Raw genomic sequence first — 17395 nt, 5'->3', positions numbered from 1 at the left:
ATATCTCAAAAGAACTAATAGAATGTGTGCTTTCTCTGTCTAAAAGAGTTAGTTTGTAGAGTTAGTAGTTATGTAAGCATTAGCAGTTGAATACAGCATGGTTTCAGCGTCAGAAAAATTATTCTGAGATAAACGGCTTTTTGTGAAATTCGATAGAACAGTCACTTTAACCATTCATTTTTGGCATCAGTAAGACGTCAGACATCTAAACAATAGTTTTGAACAGTAATTTCCTCCATAACAGCAGGAAACCCCCCTCTGCTTCCAACTCCTCCCTCCGTGTGTGTTCTTGGCTGCAGCGGCCGTGTCACAAGCTCGTTTCTGTTGCTGCGGTAACCTCGCGTCACCAGTCTCATTGCTTTGCTGCTGCTGTGCCTGTCTGCGCAGCCGCTCTTTGAGGAAGTCTGGATGGACTCGCTCGGTTCTTGGAGTTTTGGTTGAGAGCTTTGATGAAGCTTTTGCGATTCTGGTCATATTTATGCTGCGTGTTTCAAAGTGTGTTCCACCCGTAATCTATTATGCAAATTTGCAATCCCGCACCGCCAGCAATCAGCGCGAAAACGAAAGCGTTTTCGCCAATCCATTCTACAGTATGAGAATGGTTTCATCGCGCGTTCCCCTGCAGTTTTGGCTCTGCTTTGGAGGGCACTGTCGCCACTTAGTGGGTCGGTGGAATGGGTTGTACATGGTCGGTGGCTCCAATAATTTTATAGGAGACGTGGGGGGCGTTGATCCACCTCCCACCGTCAAATTTTTTTTTTTTTTTTTTTGACGACTCAACTCGTCATTGGCAGTCAACCGTTGGATTATTTTTGACGACTCAACTCGTCATTGGCAGTGAACGTGTTAAATGAAATTAAATGAAATTAAATGAAATAAAACAGTGGTGGATGAATAGTAAGAAACTTAAAACAACTAATGGAAATGGGGTTAAAATTATTCTGTGTTATATTATTCACAGAGACACCTTTGGAGACCTTATTGGAACATCTCGGGCTGGAGCAACACTACACAGAGAAGCTATCGCTGAGCACAGTACTTCATATTGATGAGAAGACCATTGCTGATGAGAAGACCATTGCTGATGATTCTGCTAAGTGTCTTTCAGATCTTCCATGGTGTTTTCTGAATAAGTTAATGATGGTTAATGTGACAGCTAGAAATGTGAAATGTACATCAGCATGTGAGTCAAACTGTGATGCTTCCTCTGGGAATACAGATTGTGACAGTCCAAACTCAGGTGACATGGTAAACCCCTTAGACATTATCACTGCTCTTTTTCTGTGCTCTGATGGCATTGTACAGCAGGAAATGGCGTTGAAAATGTCCATGTGCCAGTTTTCAGTGCCTCTGCTGCTTCCTAACAGTGACACAAACCAGTGTACACTCATGCTCTGGGCCATGAGAGACATTGTTAAGAGGTACAGACCTCAGTCACTTTCAGAATCCAAGGGCTTTATTGAAGAGAGCATTGTTATCTCTGAACTTCCCATGGTGTCTTTTGTGAGACTGGGTGAGGGCTACTTGTCCAAGTCAGAGACTCTCAACAAGCTTCTGAGCAATTCCCAACAGTATCATGACACCTTTGTTCACCACAACATGGAGTGTGGTAATAGTCCAAGGAGAATATCAGATGGATTGGCTGAAATTAGTTGGTATCTTCCCTGTGGGAACACAAACATAGACATTTTTGGTGAGCCAGTAGCTGTAGCTAACCTCAGGGGGGACATTGCTTCATTTGAAACCCAATTCTCTTTCTTGTGCCAGACATCTACAGCGGTTTTTGTTTTCTGTGACAAGTTGGACTCTCAGTACAAGCTACCGACACACCAACAAAATGCAGAGGTGTACTTAGTGGGTAACGAACAGAGCAAGAATTTCAATTTGCAGGCTCTAAAAAAAGTAGCATCTGAGTTGAAAGTGAGTAGCAACAATATAATTTTGAAGAAGACACACTTCAATGATGCAGACTTTGTCAAAAAGATCCAAAAAGAAGTCAGGAATGTAGTTGAGAAGTCAAGGACCAAGATGCGAGTGGAACAGATGGCTAATATCGCTCATGAACTGGGAATCTTGGTTGATGAGGATTCCCCAGAGTGTCAGTGTGCCAAGAAAAATGCAGATGACATCACTACAGAAATACAAGACATCCCACAGTACAAAGATGCCCATCTCCCCTTGCAAGGCCAAATATGGAAAGAATTGTCCTGTTTGGAGAAGGAAGAATGTAGGCTTCAAAAAGCCGGGGATGAAAACATAGAAGAGTACAAAAGTAATCTCCTAGTACAGAAAATACAACTTCGGAAACAGCAGAACTCTTATGCCATGTCAAATGCAATGACATGCTTCATAAAGGCAATATCCATCCCAGGGATAGAGAGGTCTTATTTCCTGAAATGGATGCGAATTAACCTTGATAACCTGTCTCGAGAAAAACTTTCTGGGCTCAGGAAGCGGTACAAAGAGGAATGCCAGAAATCTGAAAACCAAGAGGAAATTAAAGACCTTGACAGACAACTTTCCAGCTCACTGGGGACTGAACACTTCTTGCGTGAAATGGGTCAAATCTATGAGGCTGCAGTCTACCTTCCAGAAACTGACCCATCACATCAACAACTACAGCATCTGCCAAAACTGTGTGCAGAATTGCTCCTTGATGGATTTCCCTTGGAGCTTGTAGATGGAGATGCATCCAACATACCTCAGAGATGGGTGAGTGATGTTCTCTCTGAGCTGAATGCTTTGGTGCAGCCAAAGAACAAGATACTGGTGATCACAGTTCTTGGAGTTCAGAGCACAGGGAAGTCCACTCTCCTTAACAGCATGTTTGGAGTGCAGTTTGCAGTCAGCAGTGGTAGATGTACTCGAGGTGCCTTTATGTTGCTCATCAGAATCAACGAAGACTTCAAAAAGGTAGTGAACTGTGACTTCATGGTGATCATTGACACTGAAGGCCTGAAGTCACAAGAGCTTGCACAACTGGAGGGTAGCCAAGAGCACGACAATGAGCTTGCAACCCTTGCTGTGGGGCTGAGTGACATCACAATAATCAACATTGCAATGGAAAATTCAACAGAATTGAGGGACATCCTACAAATTGTAGTCCATGCTTTTCTCAGGATGAAAGAGGTGGGCAAAAAGCCCAAATGTCAGTTTGTTCACCAGAATGTGTCCGATGTGTCAGCCCATGACAAGAACTTAAGAGACAGGAAAAATCTGTTGGAACAGTTGAATGATACGACACAGATAGCAGCCAAAATGGAAAATAAGGAGGAGAACAGGAGCTTCACTGATGTGATGGAATACAATCCAAGCACTGGGAACTGTTACATCCCTGGACTGTGGAATGGGAATCCACCAATGGCGCCAGTTAATGCAGGGTACAGTGAGGCTGTTTATGATCTCAAGAAGAACATACTCCAAATGTTGGGAAATTGTGAGTCATCTGCTAACAATGTCTTGGAGTTCATGGAGTGGACAAACAGCCTGTGGAATGCAGTAAAACATGAGAACTTCATCTTCAGCTTTAGAAATAGCCTGGTGGCTGATGCCTACATGAGGCTGTGCACAGAGTTCAACAAATGGGAATGGGAGTACAAGAAACATATGTACACATGGTTTGTCCATGCTGAAACAAGAATTTCAAACTTTGGTACAGTTGCTGTGAAATCAGAGATATCCGACTTGGGAGATTTTCTCCGTGATTTGAAATGTGAAGCTCTTTCAGAGCTGTCGAAATGGGAGGAAACTCTGCAACACAATTTGACACAGTACTACAAGCAACCAGACCGTCATGTCCATCTAGTAGAGGGATACAGAGAAGAATTCGCTAACAATGAAAAAAGCCTTCGAAGTGAAATGGAGAGGTCTGTACTTAAACAACTTGACACTGCAGCTGAAATCAGACGGGGGATGATAGAACTTGATAGAATCAAGAAGAGGCACACAAAGAAATTAGGAAAGAAAGTGTTAAGATTGACTGCAGAATGCTGTAAAGCCCAGATGACAGACAGAGAGCTAGACACAGAATTTGATAAGGTGTGGGATAAAACGGTGACGCAATTTTCCTTTGTTAGATTAAAGACAGATGACATCTTTGCTAAGGTGTATCATCACCTGAGGACAGATTTAACACCCAAGGGGAGTTACGTCAGTGAATTAGTCAGTAAGAGAAAACTGCATGATTGTGGAAAAGAGCCCTTCAAATATTACTCCACAGTGAGTACATCTCTCAACAACCAAGATCAGATAATTGCTGACAGCATGGCAATGGCTGACAGCATCATAGCTGCTTGCACACTGTTTGTGACTGAGAAAGTGGAAAGGAAAACCAATTATCATGACAATTACATCCTGGAGATCCTACACATCATTGACGATGGGCTGATTAAAAATCAAGAGATTAAGATCGATATTGGGTTTGAAGTTTCTCTAAAACAGCACATCTGTGGAGTGGCAGCCAGAGAGTTTCAGAAAATGCATGAAGACTTCATAGAAGAGAATGACCCTTACAGATGTCTAAATCAATACAAAGAAAAGTATTGTGCTGATTTTAAAGACCTGTTCCATGCACGAGATCAGTGCCAGAAGAAAGCAGAAGAATTCACCAACCTCTGCTTACAGCCAGCTGTGGAAGCCTATGTCAACAGTTCCTTGGGTCCAGATATTATTGAGGAAATGTTGAAAAGCAAAAATGCACAGCAATTTCTCACACCAACGTTTTTCCAGTACTCAATTTTAAAGGATTTGCTTGCAAAGAAAGATTTTGAGAACTATTCAAGGTACATTTGCTCAAGTGAAGGTTATGTAAAGAAATGGATACTTGACCAAATTGTCGAACACTTCTCAAAGGGTTCTACGAAGATTGAGTTGGAGGATCGACATCTGAACAAAAGTATGAAGAGTATAAATAAGGCTATCGCAAAGGCCCAAATCAGCAAGAATGGGAACTTGGTGAAATTTGTTAAACATATCTGCAGAGAGCTTAGTGATGAACTGGTCATTTCACAGGATGCTCTGGGAGCTTTCATGACACTCAACAATGCAAACCAGGAGCAGTTTGCTCAATGTCTCAAAACATGTGTGGAAGAGATGGGACAAGCCCTTAGGGAGACGTTTGAAAAAACAGACATCCAAGTGAAACTCAGACAACTTCGTTTCAAGCCCCTGAACGAACTTTTCACCAAGGTGATTGGATGTGGTAAACAGTGTCCGTTCTGCAAAGCACCTTGTGAGGCAGGAAGTAAAGCCCATACTAACCACTGGGCTTCAGTGCATCGGCCCCAGGGTCTTGGTAGAGTCATTTGTAGACGTAGTAACAAACTTACCATTGAAATATGTTCTTCTCTTGTGGTCACAAGGTGCAAATTCTCCTGCCATGCTACAAATTATGAACGCCACCCTTACAAGAAATACAAAACCATCTTCCCTGACTGGACAATTCCTCCAGCTAAAAGCCTTGAGGCATCAGACTACTGGAAATATGTGATGGCAAAGTTCAACATGGAGTTTGCCAAAGAGTATAAGGCAGAGCCTGCTGATATTCCTCAAACTTGGAACAAACCTTACATTACAAAAAAGCAAGCAAAAAAAAGCCTCAACGAATCATTTGGCATCAAGTGAGAGCCTAGTGAAGTATATTTTCATCTTATGACATATTTTTTGATCCTAGCGGAATACCCGTGCATCAATATCGAGTGCTGCATTCTCTACACGCCCAACCTGTGCTCACAGCCTGGCAGGCAGTGGACATTTCTATGTCTTGTTTGTTCCAGAGACCCATAAATGTAGGAAAATATGTCGAAAATAGCTCACCAACAGATACAAAAAACATGAACATACATGTATGATGTATCTACAAAGAACTACCGTGATCTGATTTGTGGGGTGGAAAACTCACGATTTGCCTCTCCTTGGAGCTGCAGTTTGCTCCTCTGTCAACTCGCCTCAACAGGCAGCTAGAGTAGGGGAGCTCCGCCCCCGGCTGATTCGCACGGTGGAGGCTGCACGGCCATTGTGCAGCATGGCCAAGTTCGGCCATTAATCTGCACATTTGGCAATTAATCAGCCCTAATCACTTAATTAAGCCCACAGGGGTCTTTACACTTCACATAAAGGCGTACAGTGTAGCACGTGATTGAACACAATTCTGCTCTCACACACCAATTCTGCTCTCACACACAAGTCACTTCTGCCCTTCCCATTCTTATTATAGGATCACAGACAATTAATAATCACAAATAGTAACACATTTCAGATTACAAGTTTTAGGTACCACAATTTCTTACAACAATAACATCATAGAAATTCATTAAAATAATGCTTCTTACCTAGTCTCGACGCCAGACCCATGAGAGTTCTTACGCTGATACACTACGTTACTGCATGCTGCAGAGCTCTCTCTGGGTCTGGGACGCTTCCCCCCAGCCGGCTGGTTATGGGAGGGAACTGTTCACTTGGCCAGTCATATGCTGGATTCAGTCATCCCCAATCAGTAACGACTTTGCGTTCAGACAACACGGGAGGTGCAGCCCATTTTTTGAACCACTCTCTTATTGGTGCTACGACCTGTCACTCATTCAATTTCACCCCCCTAGACGCACCCACCAAACCCCAGCAGTGGCTGTGAAGTGGTACAGACACATTTATGTAGTATGCGGAGCGCAGCGATTCAACGTAATATTTGAGTCTGGGGAGAGACTACTTCTTACCTGATACATGGTCACTTCCACTTTTTAAACAAGCAAATCGTAAACATGTTGTCCTGCACCAGTTCCACATTAGATCAGTCCCAATCATTGTCAATGCTGCCCCTAGCAGCACAAAGTCAACATTGTGTGACTAATGAACTGACAGAGACTGATTCATAGTCTCCCCTTTGGTGGGGAACAATAAGACATTGAGCCATCCCTAGAACTAAGCAACATAGTCTACCTGTCGGTGTGCAGGAGCTCCAGTATTTCTCCAGGGAAAGGTTTAAGTTTTAGCCCAAATCGACTGGATAGACATTCATTTGAATGCCATTCTGTATTAATGGTTTCAATTATATATATGTATTGTAGGCTATACAACTCCGATGCCGATAAATATGAAACAGAAATTTTGTCTCAGTTGTCTAATGAGAATTTTTATAAATTACTTCTCTCTGACCCTACTATGCGTTTTCAGCATGAGATACACAGTTTTTTGGAAGGGGCCAAAGAAAATGGCTGGATCTCCAAGTCTGAATTTGACTTTTTATATTGTCAATACCCAATTAGACCTGCCTTTTACACTCTTCCTAAAGTGCACAAATCACTTTCAAATCCTCCCGGAAGACCTATAGTGGCACAAACTAATTCTCTACTAGTCAACTAGTAATCACTCTTGTAGTGATTTTTTTTATACTAATTCTCTACTAGCTCCCCGCTCAGAAATTGTTGATTTCCATATTAAACCTTTTGTACAGACACTGCCTGCTTTTGTCAAGGACTCTACTGATTTTATTAATAAAATATATAGTCTGACTGACCTCCCTGATGATGTCTTCCTTATGACATTAGACGTCACAAGTCTCTACACTGACATCCCCCATGATGAAGGTTTGGAAGCCTTACATTTCTTTTTAGAGTCTCGAGATCATACAGTAAATCCTCCTAATCATTTTATTATTGACTTAGCAGCCTATGTGATGAAATGCAACTATTTTTGTTTTAACAATGATTTCTATTTACAGACCTCTGGTGCTAGTATGGGCTCGATCTGTGCTCCAAATTATGCCAATTTGTATATGTTTTCTTTTTTTAAATAACTTCATATTTAATCATAGTATGAATATATACATATATTGATGACATCTTCTGTGTGTTCCAAGGTACCCATGAGGACTTGAATAATTTTGTGACTTTATTAAATGGTTTTAAGACTAATTTACAATTTACTTGTGAGTTTAGCGCTGAAAAAGTTTTTGGACATGTGGGTGATGGCTAAGGATGGATGTCTTTCCACAACTTTATATCGGAAGGAGACTGATAGAAATACCTTGTTATTAGCAACGAGCGCACACCCCACCCCTCTCAAAAGAGTCCTACAAAGAGCCAATTTTATAGACTTAGAAGACTCTGTCACTCTATAGAGGACTATATAGAGAAAGCTGATGAGATGAAATTTTTGGCACGGGGCTACCCCATTGACTGTGTTGAACTAGCGTATAAGACAGCACTGAACTATTCTAGGTCTGACCTTCTGAAACCTAATCAGAAAAAATAAAAGCCCTTTTCTGTTACCTGCTCCACAGTCTATTCTCCCCATTCCCATTTTATTAAATCAATATGTTTGAAGCATTGGCATATTTTACAGTCTGACATGGAACTGTCCGACACATTTAAACATCCCACTTTATTTGTTAATAAACAGGCAAAAAATCTAAGAGATCATCTGGTTCATGCCACCTTCTCTCTCTGGAAAACCGTTGCGGGAATTGCGCTCAGTGCCACAATACTTGTAAGACATCCTCCTTCCACCATCCTCACACCGGGAAAAGATATATGATAAACAGCCTTATCACTTGCGCCTCTACTTATGTAGTTTACATGATCCGTTGTCTGTGTGGTCTTGGTTATGTCGGCAAGACCACACGCAAATTAAAACAACGCATAAGTGAACATAAGAGCACTATTCGGCGTAATGACAGGGACTACCCCGTAGCTGTCCATTTTAATGACATGAAGCATGATATTTCTTCCCTACACTTCTGTGGCATTGAAAGGGTTGCCCCGCCACCTAGGGGTGGGGATCATGACCTTCTACTGAAAAGAAGAGAAGCCTTTTGGATTTTTCATTTACAAACCTTATCGCCAAAAGGCCTAAATGATGAACTCCTTTTGAATGTCATGCTTTGAGTGATAATTATTATTGTTTTCATATAGCCTACTTTTTCTATTTATTCCAGGGTCTGTTGTAGACCATTCCTCTTGTCTTTAGTGCTTTGGTGCATTGGCGTGTCTCACCACACCCCCTTATAATTATGCAAGTAGCCCTTCTGCCATGACATAGGTTATGATTACATATATTTTTCTGTATTTCAGCGCCATTTATAGCTGTTACAGTACTATTGTACCTATGCTGTATATATTTGTATATGTTCTTTTTACCTTTTTTTTACTGGGAATTGTGAAAAATATATGTCTCTTGTCAATACTGTAATTGTAATTGCGTGACACCTGCAGTGTGATTTGCGCTGATTTGCTCCATGGGTCTACGACATAATTGCCTTGCTCCCATTGGATGATTGTTCTTATCCTGGTTCCTATTCCTATAACAGGTTCCAGTGTTTGTCATACCATATGCCAGATGAAGGTCGTTTGACCGAAACGTTGCAATTATATTAATAAAAGCCTTTAAGTGGTAGTCAGTGTGCGGGAGTCTTCCTTTTCAACTGATCCTGCTTTTCCGACGCACCTGACGTACACGGTTGTGCAGAGATTTCCTCTCTTTGAAGCTATACAACTCCACAATGTCTGGCTCTCTGATCCTGTGATTGAGTCCACATGTCTTTTTTCAATGTGTTTGTATTGCGCTTGCGCCCAGCCACCTCTAGTGGCACAGAGTCAACAATAGTTTGACCACTGGCGATTTTACATTGGTGTACCACCGGATGCACCCCCTTGTGGCCAGATGGGGGATTTTTTTTATTTCTACATGTAAAGGATTTAAACAAAAGTGAAAAAAAATATATATATATATATATATATATATATATATATATATATATATATATATATATATTGATTGATTGATTGACTGATTTCTTTATTTACATGTCACACACCAATGGTGCCCAGCCCGTATGGGCTTATGAGACATGACAAAAACAGATACAAAACTGGTTTACAGAACTTCAGCTTCGATATTTCAGAATGCAAGATAGCATACAAAAGGACATGTATATATATATATATATATATACACACACATACATATATTGTGTCGTAGATATCTATATTTCATTGTATTCAACATTATTCAATGCAATTTCTTGATTCATTGTGTTTCTGAATAAAATAAATCTGTACTTGACCTCTCAACTCAACTCACTCATATTTATTTCATCATTGTAAAGCCACAGCATAGTGAAGAGGATATTAATGTGATGTGTGTAGTTCTTCATAGATCCACTAGCTTCTTCATTTTGCTCTCAGAGTGCACCATATTAATGCATTTTACTTTAAAATGTACAACATTTCTTTGTCCTTCCCCCCCCAAAAAAACAGTAACTTCGGCTTTTGGACCATGAAGGTGCAACCCCTGGTTGGAAAGCCTAGAATCGCATCATCCTACCTGTGCAGCAGGGGAGAAGAAAAGGTAGCAAAACGATATAATTCTGGACAAACTTTCACCAATCTAATCTCATCATGACATAGGGATAGGCTATTTTTCTAGCCGATGCGTTTAGAACATACATGGGCAAACTACGGCCCGCGGGCCGGATGCGCCCCGCGGGCACCACCTGTGTGGCCCGCGATGGAATTGCAATTTTTTTTTTTTTTTACACAGTGCACCTGAAAGGGACCTGATTCAACGGGCAGAGTCCAGAGTTCATGTCTACAAGTAGCTATAGTGTCTCCTTACCTTTGAGAAGACTGGCAGGTGGTCCTCTGGTTGGGTTTAGGAGTAACACTCTTGTTTTGATGTGTGGAGCATTTGTTCCTGGGCTTCCTGTGACCTAACTTCCTGTCTCCACAGAGGGCAGATTCCTTTCTTGACCTATGACCGCTCTCCATCTGTGGACTTGTCACCTCTGCTCCCTTTCCCAATGTGGGGCTCTGCATTGTCCTGTCCAGATACGCTCTGCCCAGCTCTGTCTTCAGGACATCTGTGAGGATCAGACAGGGCCTCCTGCTGCAGGATGGAACACAGAGAACCACTCACAACCTTCCTAGAACTGAGTCACCTCCAACCCATTCCAGCCCATCAACATATTCTCACTTGTAACACATTACAGACCAGACTATATGTACCATCATCTGACCAATAGGGGGCAGTACATGACTGCAGTAAGAAGGGGTAGGCAAGTGGACAGGGGTAGATAAGACAGGTGGACCTACGTACAGTGATGATAAGCTTGGTGTTGAGTTGTGGGTCTTAGAAACATTGTTTACTTTTAGCATGGCATTTACATGCACATTCAAATCCCCAGCATTAGAATTCTCTCAAATTGAATAATGGGGGCAAAGAAGTCAATGAATTCAGTCAGAAAGGAGCTGTTAACACCACGGGGGCGATACATTAAAATACAATGAAATGGGTTAGATGTGTGCGATTTTGGTCAACAAAATGAGGAAAAGAAAGTTCCAGAGCTCACCATCCAAGGTAAGAAACATATCCTCATCATTGGCTCCACCTGGTGGCCCGCCAGAGCATTGCCTTTTCATTTTATATTCTTTTTTACAGACAACAGTTTTTACATAATACACATTAACCCCAAAGAGTAGGCTTGTGCCGATTCTGTAAATATTGCGATATCCGGGGGAATATCACAAATTTGAAAATCTACTCAGAGGCTGTAGCAGGCTCAGTTTTAAAGCCAGGATGAAGTTTCAGGTATCATATGAAACTAGAAGGCCTTGTTACTTAGCCTTTCTGATACTATTGCATGGTTAAATGAGCAAATTTCATTTGATCAGAAAAAAGAATTGCTAGTATCTGCAGTGGAAGTGGTCCCTGTAAAATTTGCTTTGGTACATAGTGCAGACCTGCGAACCTTGAGAAAATATTTTGAGTACCATACACCGGCGCCCGAGCATCGCGACTCACATGTGATGCGCTGCAGTGTGTTTTGGGCACACACAAGTCAAAAGTTTGAGTCCACCTGCTTATGCTTTTAGTATAATCAGTCACTTATCAGTTTAGGGCAGTATAGGGCAAAAATAGGCACTTAAAAATAAGAGAGAGAGAGAGAAAATTGGATTGCAATTCCATTTAATGAATTTGAATGATTGGGATGTATTTACTATTTTTGGTTTAATCTGCATGACTGTTCAAGTGACACATAAAAGCCTGTCAGTGATATTCAGGCCTACATCACCTTTGTGTGAATTAATAAACTAGATGAATTGGTCATGTAAACACTAAGTACTTAGCTACATGACACATTCATCTTGTTTATGAATTATTGTTAGTGTCTCTCCTAAAGATCAATATATCAGCTTCAGGTCTTCTAACGTTTAACCTTTTGTTTGTTTTATTAAAGAATCAGCATCTTTGCAGAGAAGTTGACTGAATGTGAAGCAAAAATAACTCTAAACGACCTTCCTTGTTGTTTCATTCATCAGACTTCTGCTGACAAAAACAGCAGGAGAAACCCAGACATTTAGAAACACCACAACATATCAATAACCACTAACTTACATGTGTTTTCTGTGATCAGATTGCAATCTGATAACGCCGACCACATTAGCCTGATTACATGTACACCTGGTATTAATATGAATCTCCAGTGTCCATATTGAGATCCGATTGCGATCGCATCAGGCAAGTTCCATACCATAGAGCAGGGGTGGGTAACTGGTGGACCGCAAGCGCCCCGTGTGGCCCACGCAGGATTTTTTTTTTTTTTTTTTACAGTGCACCAAACGCAACATGCAAGATACCCGCTGAATAAGTGTCCAAATGTTCATGTCATTCTGGCCACTACTCCACTTCTGTTATAACATTTCAGTCTGGAATATGGAATATCTTTCAATAGGGATGCACACAATATATCATCCCACAATATATCGCGATATCAAAACGTGACAATATGTATCGTTGAGATGAAATCTCATATCGCGAGAAAAAGAAGCTGAACATGGTGTCACTGATCTGCATCTGATTGCATGCTCGCTCTCCTTTTCATTGCTTTGTTTGAACAGACGAGGGACGTTACAGACACGGAGGATGAAAATGGTGAAATTACTCAAATTAGCGTGGAGGATGCCCCCTCAACTTACAAATCGATCGCAAAAAAATATTGTTAAAATATCGTATCGTATCATTATCGTGAACCCAATATCGTGTATCGTATCTTATCGTGAACTGAGTGTATTGTCACACCCCTATCTTTCAATGATCTTTATGACTAAAAGTAATCAAATTAACTTGTTGGTTTTGGATTTAATTTGCTTCAAGAGTGCATTGGGGCACGGTGGCTCAGTGGTAGAGCTGTCGCCTCGCAGTCGCCTGGGACACTGTGAGCACTGTGGTTGTGTTCCCCCCCATTCTTGGGTGGAGGTCGCGTGGGCCGTGGGTGCACCAAAACCTCAATCAGGGTCTCCTGTCTTTGGTTCATTTAGGTGTTCCGGTCCTGGGTCCCTGATTGGTGGGTTGGTTGCACCTCCTTCCTGCCTTTTGGATGCAGGGTGGCAGCTGTGAAAGAGGTCCATTGTAACTTTGTAACACCATCTCCTTTGTGAATTCTCACTCTGGATGGTTTTTACCATTCATTGTTTGTTTGGCTGTAAAGGTTATATATTGTAACTTTTTTGTCATTGGAAAATTGTGCTTTTTACACTTGGATCACTTGTAAGTTCTCATTCACTTGCAGTGACTGACTGATCCTAATTGATTGGCTGCACCTGATTCTAATTGATTGGCTGCACCTGTGGTCTAGGTGTGTCTCTGTTACAAGACTGTGCTCTTCACCTTGTTTGTACATGACTTGACAAAGGCCACCAGGCCGAAACGTTGTCCGTCTATTAAATTCATTGCATCGGAGCCAGAGTGTGCGGTTTCTATTCTTTTTATAGATTCATGTCCGTCACCGGCACCTCGCTGAGATTTTATGGTGTGCATTCTCTCCATTTTTGACATGTGTTCCCCCCCATATCTTCAGTGCCTACTGCCCAGGTGGGGTATCTGGATCAGTTGTACAGCTAGTGTGCGCATGCGTCGATATTGCGTTTGCCCGCCAGAAGCTCCGTTGGATTTTAACATTTTATCTAATTTTACGTTATAATCGTGAGTGCACCTTCTAGCTATATTTTAGTGTATTATCAAAGCTTCACGCCAGGCTTAACGTTTTTGTGATCGAACATCTGATCGCATTAATCTGGACCTAAACAAATCCTCCGCCTGGAAGCGGCGTCAGTGACTCAGCCCAGCTAGCTTCGGAAGCTAAGCTAAACCGCAGCTGGATCAGAGATCCCAGCCCTCCACGGTCATATTCACATCACTTGGAATCTACTTTTGTTTGCCGTGTGTGGGGAACTCTCTGTTACAGAGCCCCGATCGGCAGGACTCTCTCTAATTCACAATCAACAACCTGAGCTAAAGCTAGGCTAAGCTAAGCGAGTAGCCTAATCGGCTAGCAGCACCCGGATACTCCCACTGGCCTGGTGGTTTGCCTGTAACCTAGATAGGCTAGTGGTGAGACTTATCTGTGCTCTCTGTGAACAATCATGCCACACGATCTATCATCATGTTTGAACTGTAGCCTTACCGTGATTGAACTGGTCAAAGATGTCTCCCGGTTGCAAGTAGAAATCACGGAGAATAATCAGTCCATCAGGAAACTCACATCCACACTGCAGTCATTTAATTTAATCTCAACATGCGATGCTGACAGTTTAGGCATCGGAGATGACACCACTCTTCCGTGTCTTAGAGAATCCCTCCACACCAGCAATGGTTCTCATGGGGAGGATCTGTGGCATAGGCTTGGTACCAAACCCAAGCAGCCAGTCTGTTCAACCCCCTCCACTGCAGCTGCTGCCGATACCTGGATCCCAGCTACTCGTCACCGTGATGGATCCCGAGGATATCGTAGCCTCCAGCCCCCCTCAAGGTCTCTTGAGCTCGGTAACAGATTCAAACTCCTGGAGGATGAGACAGAAAACCCGCCTGATCCCCTGTACTCCTCAGTGCTTCCTCCGCTAACCGTGCCTCCCAGCCCGGGGGCGCCATTCAACATAAGGAGCAGCGCCCAGTTTCCACCGCTGTCGTCGCCTTCGTCTCCTCCGATGTACGCCGGCTCGTCTGCAGTACCCGCTCGTCCTCCTTGGTCACAGCCCGGCAGCGCCCAGCTTCCACCATGGTCCAGGTATTCTCCTCCCTCGTCTCCTCCGATGCATGCCGCCTCGTCTGCAGTACCTGCTCGTTCCCGGTCCGGCACCCGGCTCCGGCTGCTGAAGGAGGCAATTTCCAAGCGCCCTGAGCTGACCAACGGGAGTATTCCAGCTGGTCCCCTCTCTTCTCCCGCTGTGGGTACTGTTGATGGCTCTCTCTCTCCGCCCGGCCCTGCTTCCTCCGGTCATTCGGAGGCGGCACCGAACCCGCCATGCTTGAGTGAAGCGGCCGCTAACGTTGGTTCGGTCACTAACGTTAGCTTGGTCGGTAAGCTGTCGCACAGCCGTCCTTCGTCTTCGGCCTCCACCTCCCCCTCCCCCCCTCCGGTTCCCCCCGTTAAAACTCGCTACCCCTTCCCCACTCGACCGAGTCTGCCCCCCCTCATTCCCCCCACTGTTCTAATAATCGGAGATTCCATAATCAAGAACATTCGGTTTGCAAACGCTATTACACACTGTCTTCCCGGCTGCAAAACATCTGACATCATCCAACAACTCCCGTCTGTACTGGCCTCACTTCCCCCATCCGTTCAGAAAATCGTCCTTCATGTTGGCTCCAATGATGTCCATAACCAGCTGTCCGAAATCACGAAGAAAAACTTTTCCATTCTGTTTAACCTCCTTGTCAAGTCCAATAAAACAATTCTTCTGTCTGGCCCCATCCCCACCTTTCGTCGCGGGGACATTACATTCAGTCGACTACTAGCTCTCCACACCTGGCTGCAATCCGCCTGCTCCGCCCACAACATCACATATGTCCATAACTTTACTCTGTTTTGGGAACGCCCTGCTTTCTTCGCTCCAGACGGCCTCCACCCGAATGCGCTAGGGGCGTCAATGCTCTCCGCTAATCTCCATCGTGCCTCCGTCATCCAAAACTCCAGCCTGCCCCGTCCATGACTGACTGACCCGTCCCCTTCAAGCCCATTTCTTAGCACTTCCGGTCAGCCTCTTCTTCTCTCCCCTGCCCATTCTCCTAACTACATTCGCGCCCCCTCATGGCCTGGCAGACTAATTACGCCTCCTCCTTCTCTCTCACTGACTGCATCCACTCCTTCTGTCCATCTTAATAGCATTATTCACCATACAATTCCCCCCATCCTTCCACCCTCTCCGATCCCTACCAGCCCAGACAAGTTAGTATACGCAATTTCAACTGTATTCCGCCCTCACCGTCCTGCCATTTCTCACCACTTAGCAAATAATTTTCATCACAGTAAAGGCATAAATAAAATCAATCACATTCCAATTATTTTTGTCCCTTCTTCCACACCCACCCAGTCAAGTAATCATTTTATTATAGAGGGAGGACTCTGGAACTGCCAGTCTGCTGTCAATAAAACCGAAATCATCTCATCTCACACCCTTTCCCAGTCTCTCCATTTTCTCGCACTCACTGAAACTTGGATCATCCCAGAAAACACTGCCACCCCAGCTGCTCTCTCTTCCGCCTTTTCCTTCTCACACACTCCCCGAACCCTTGGCCGTGGTGGTGGTACAGGTATTCTCATCTCATCCAAATGGTCCTACACAGTCACGCCCCTCTCTCATCTTTCCATCTCCTCCTTTGAATCCCACTCAGTTACCGTCACTCTGCCCACTAAACTCACCATTATCACAATCTACCGCCCCCCCGGACACCTTGGATTATTCTTTGATGAAATGGACACCCTTCTCTCCCTCTTTCCCCTAGATAACACTCCACTCATTCTGTTAGGTGACTTTAACATTCCGGCTTCAACACTTCACTCCCACACGTTTCTTAACTTCTCAACTTTTGATCTCTCCCTCTCTGCGTCCCCCCCTACCCACAAGGCTGGCAACCTCCTCGACCTCGTCTTCACCCGCTCCTGCAACACATCCAACCTCACAGTCACTCCCCTTCCTGTATCCGATCATTTCTTCATATCCTTCACCCTTCCGATTTCCGTTCTCACTTCCTGCCCAGCTTCCACCCACTCAATCACCATCCGACGTAACCTCAAAACCCTCCCTCCCTCCTCTCTCTCCTCTGCTGCCCTCTCGCTCCTTCCCTCCGTTGAAGAATTCTCTCTCCTCTCCCCAGACGTAGCCGCCAATTCGCTCTTTTCCTCTCTTTCTTCCGCCTTAGATTCCCTCTGCCCCCCCATTTCTAAACTCGCCCGTTCCTCTCCCCCTGCACCTTGGCTCACCGAACCCCTCCGCACCCACCGCACCGAACTCAGAACATCAGAAAGAAACTGGAAAAAATCTCTCGACCCCATCGATCTCTCAATATATCAACTCACCCTCTCCAATTTCACCTCTGCAGTCTCCTTAGCCAAAACCTCCTTCTT

General features: G+C 43.7%; 1 protein-coding gene across 1 annotated transcript in view; it reads left to right on the top strand.

Annotated features, from left to right (window-relative positions):
• The window catches only part of LOC310782255 (interferon-induced very large GTPase 1-like), a 38361-nt gene extending 31989 nt beyond the window's left edge, over window positions 1-6372 (top strand). Inside the window, exon 6 of the mRNA XM_083642934.1 lies at window positions 962-6372. Coding sequence (XP_083499060.1) covers window positions 962-5622 — 4661 coding nt within the window. The 3' untranslated portion in view covers window positions 5623-6372. The remainder of the gene's footprint in view (window positions 1-961) is intronic.
• Window positions 6373-17395: the final 11023 nt, after the last annotated feature.

Source organism: Poromitra crassiceps, assembly GCF_964638095.1.
Source record: "Poromitra crassiceps genome assembly, chromosome: 9".
NCBI lineage: Eukaryota > Metazoa > Chordata > Actinopteri > Beryciformes > Melamphaidae > Poromitra > Poromitra crassiceps.
This window is presented reverse-complemented; position numbering and strand designations above follow the sequence as displayed.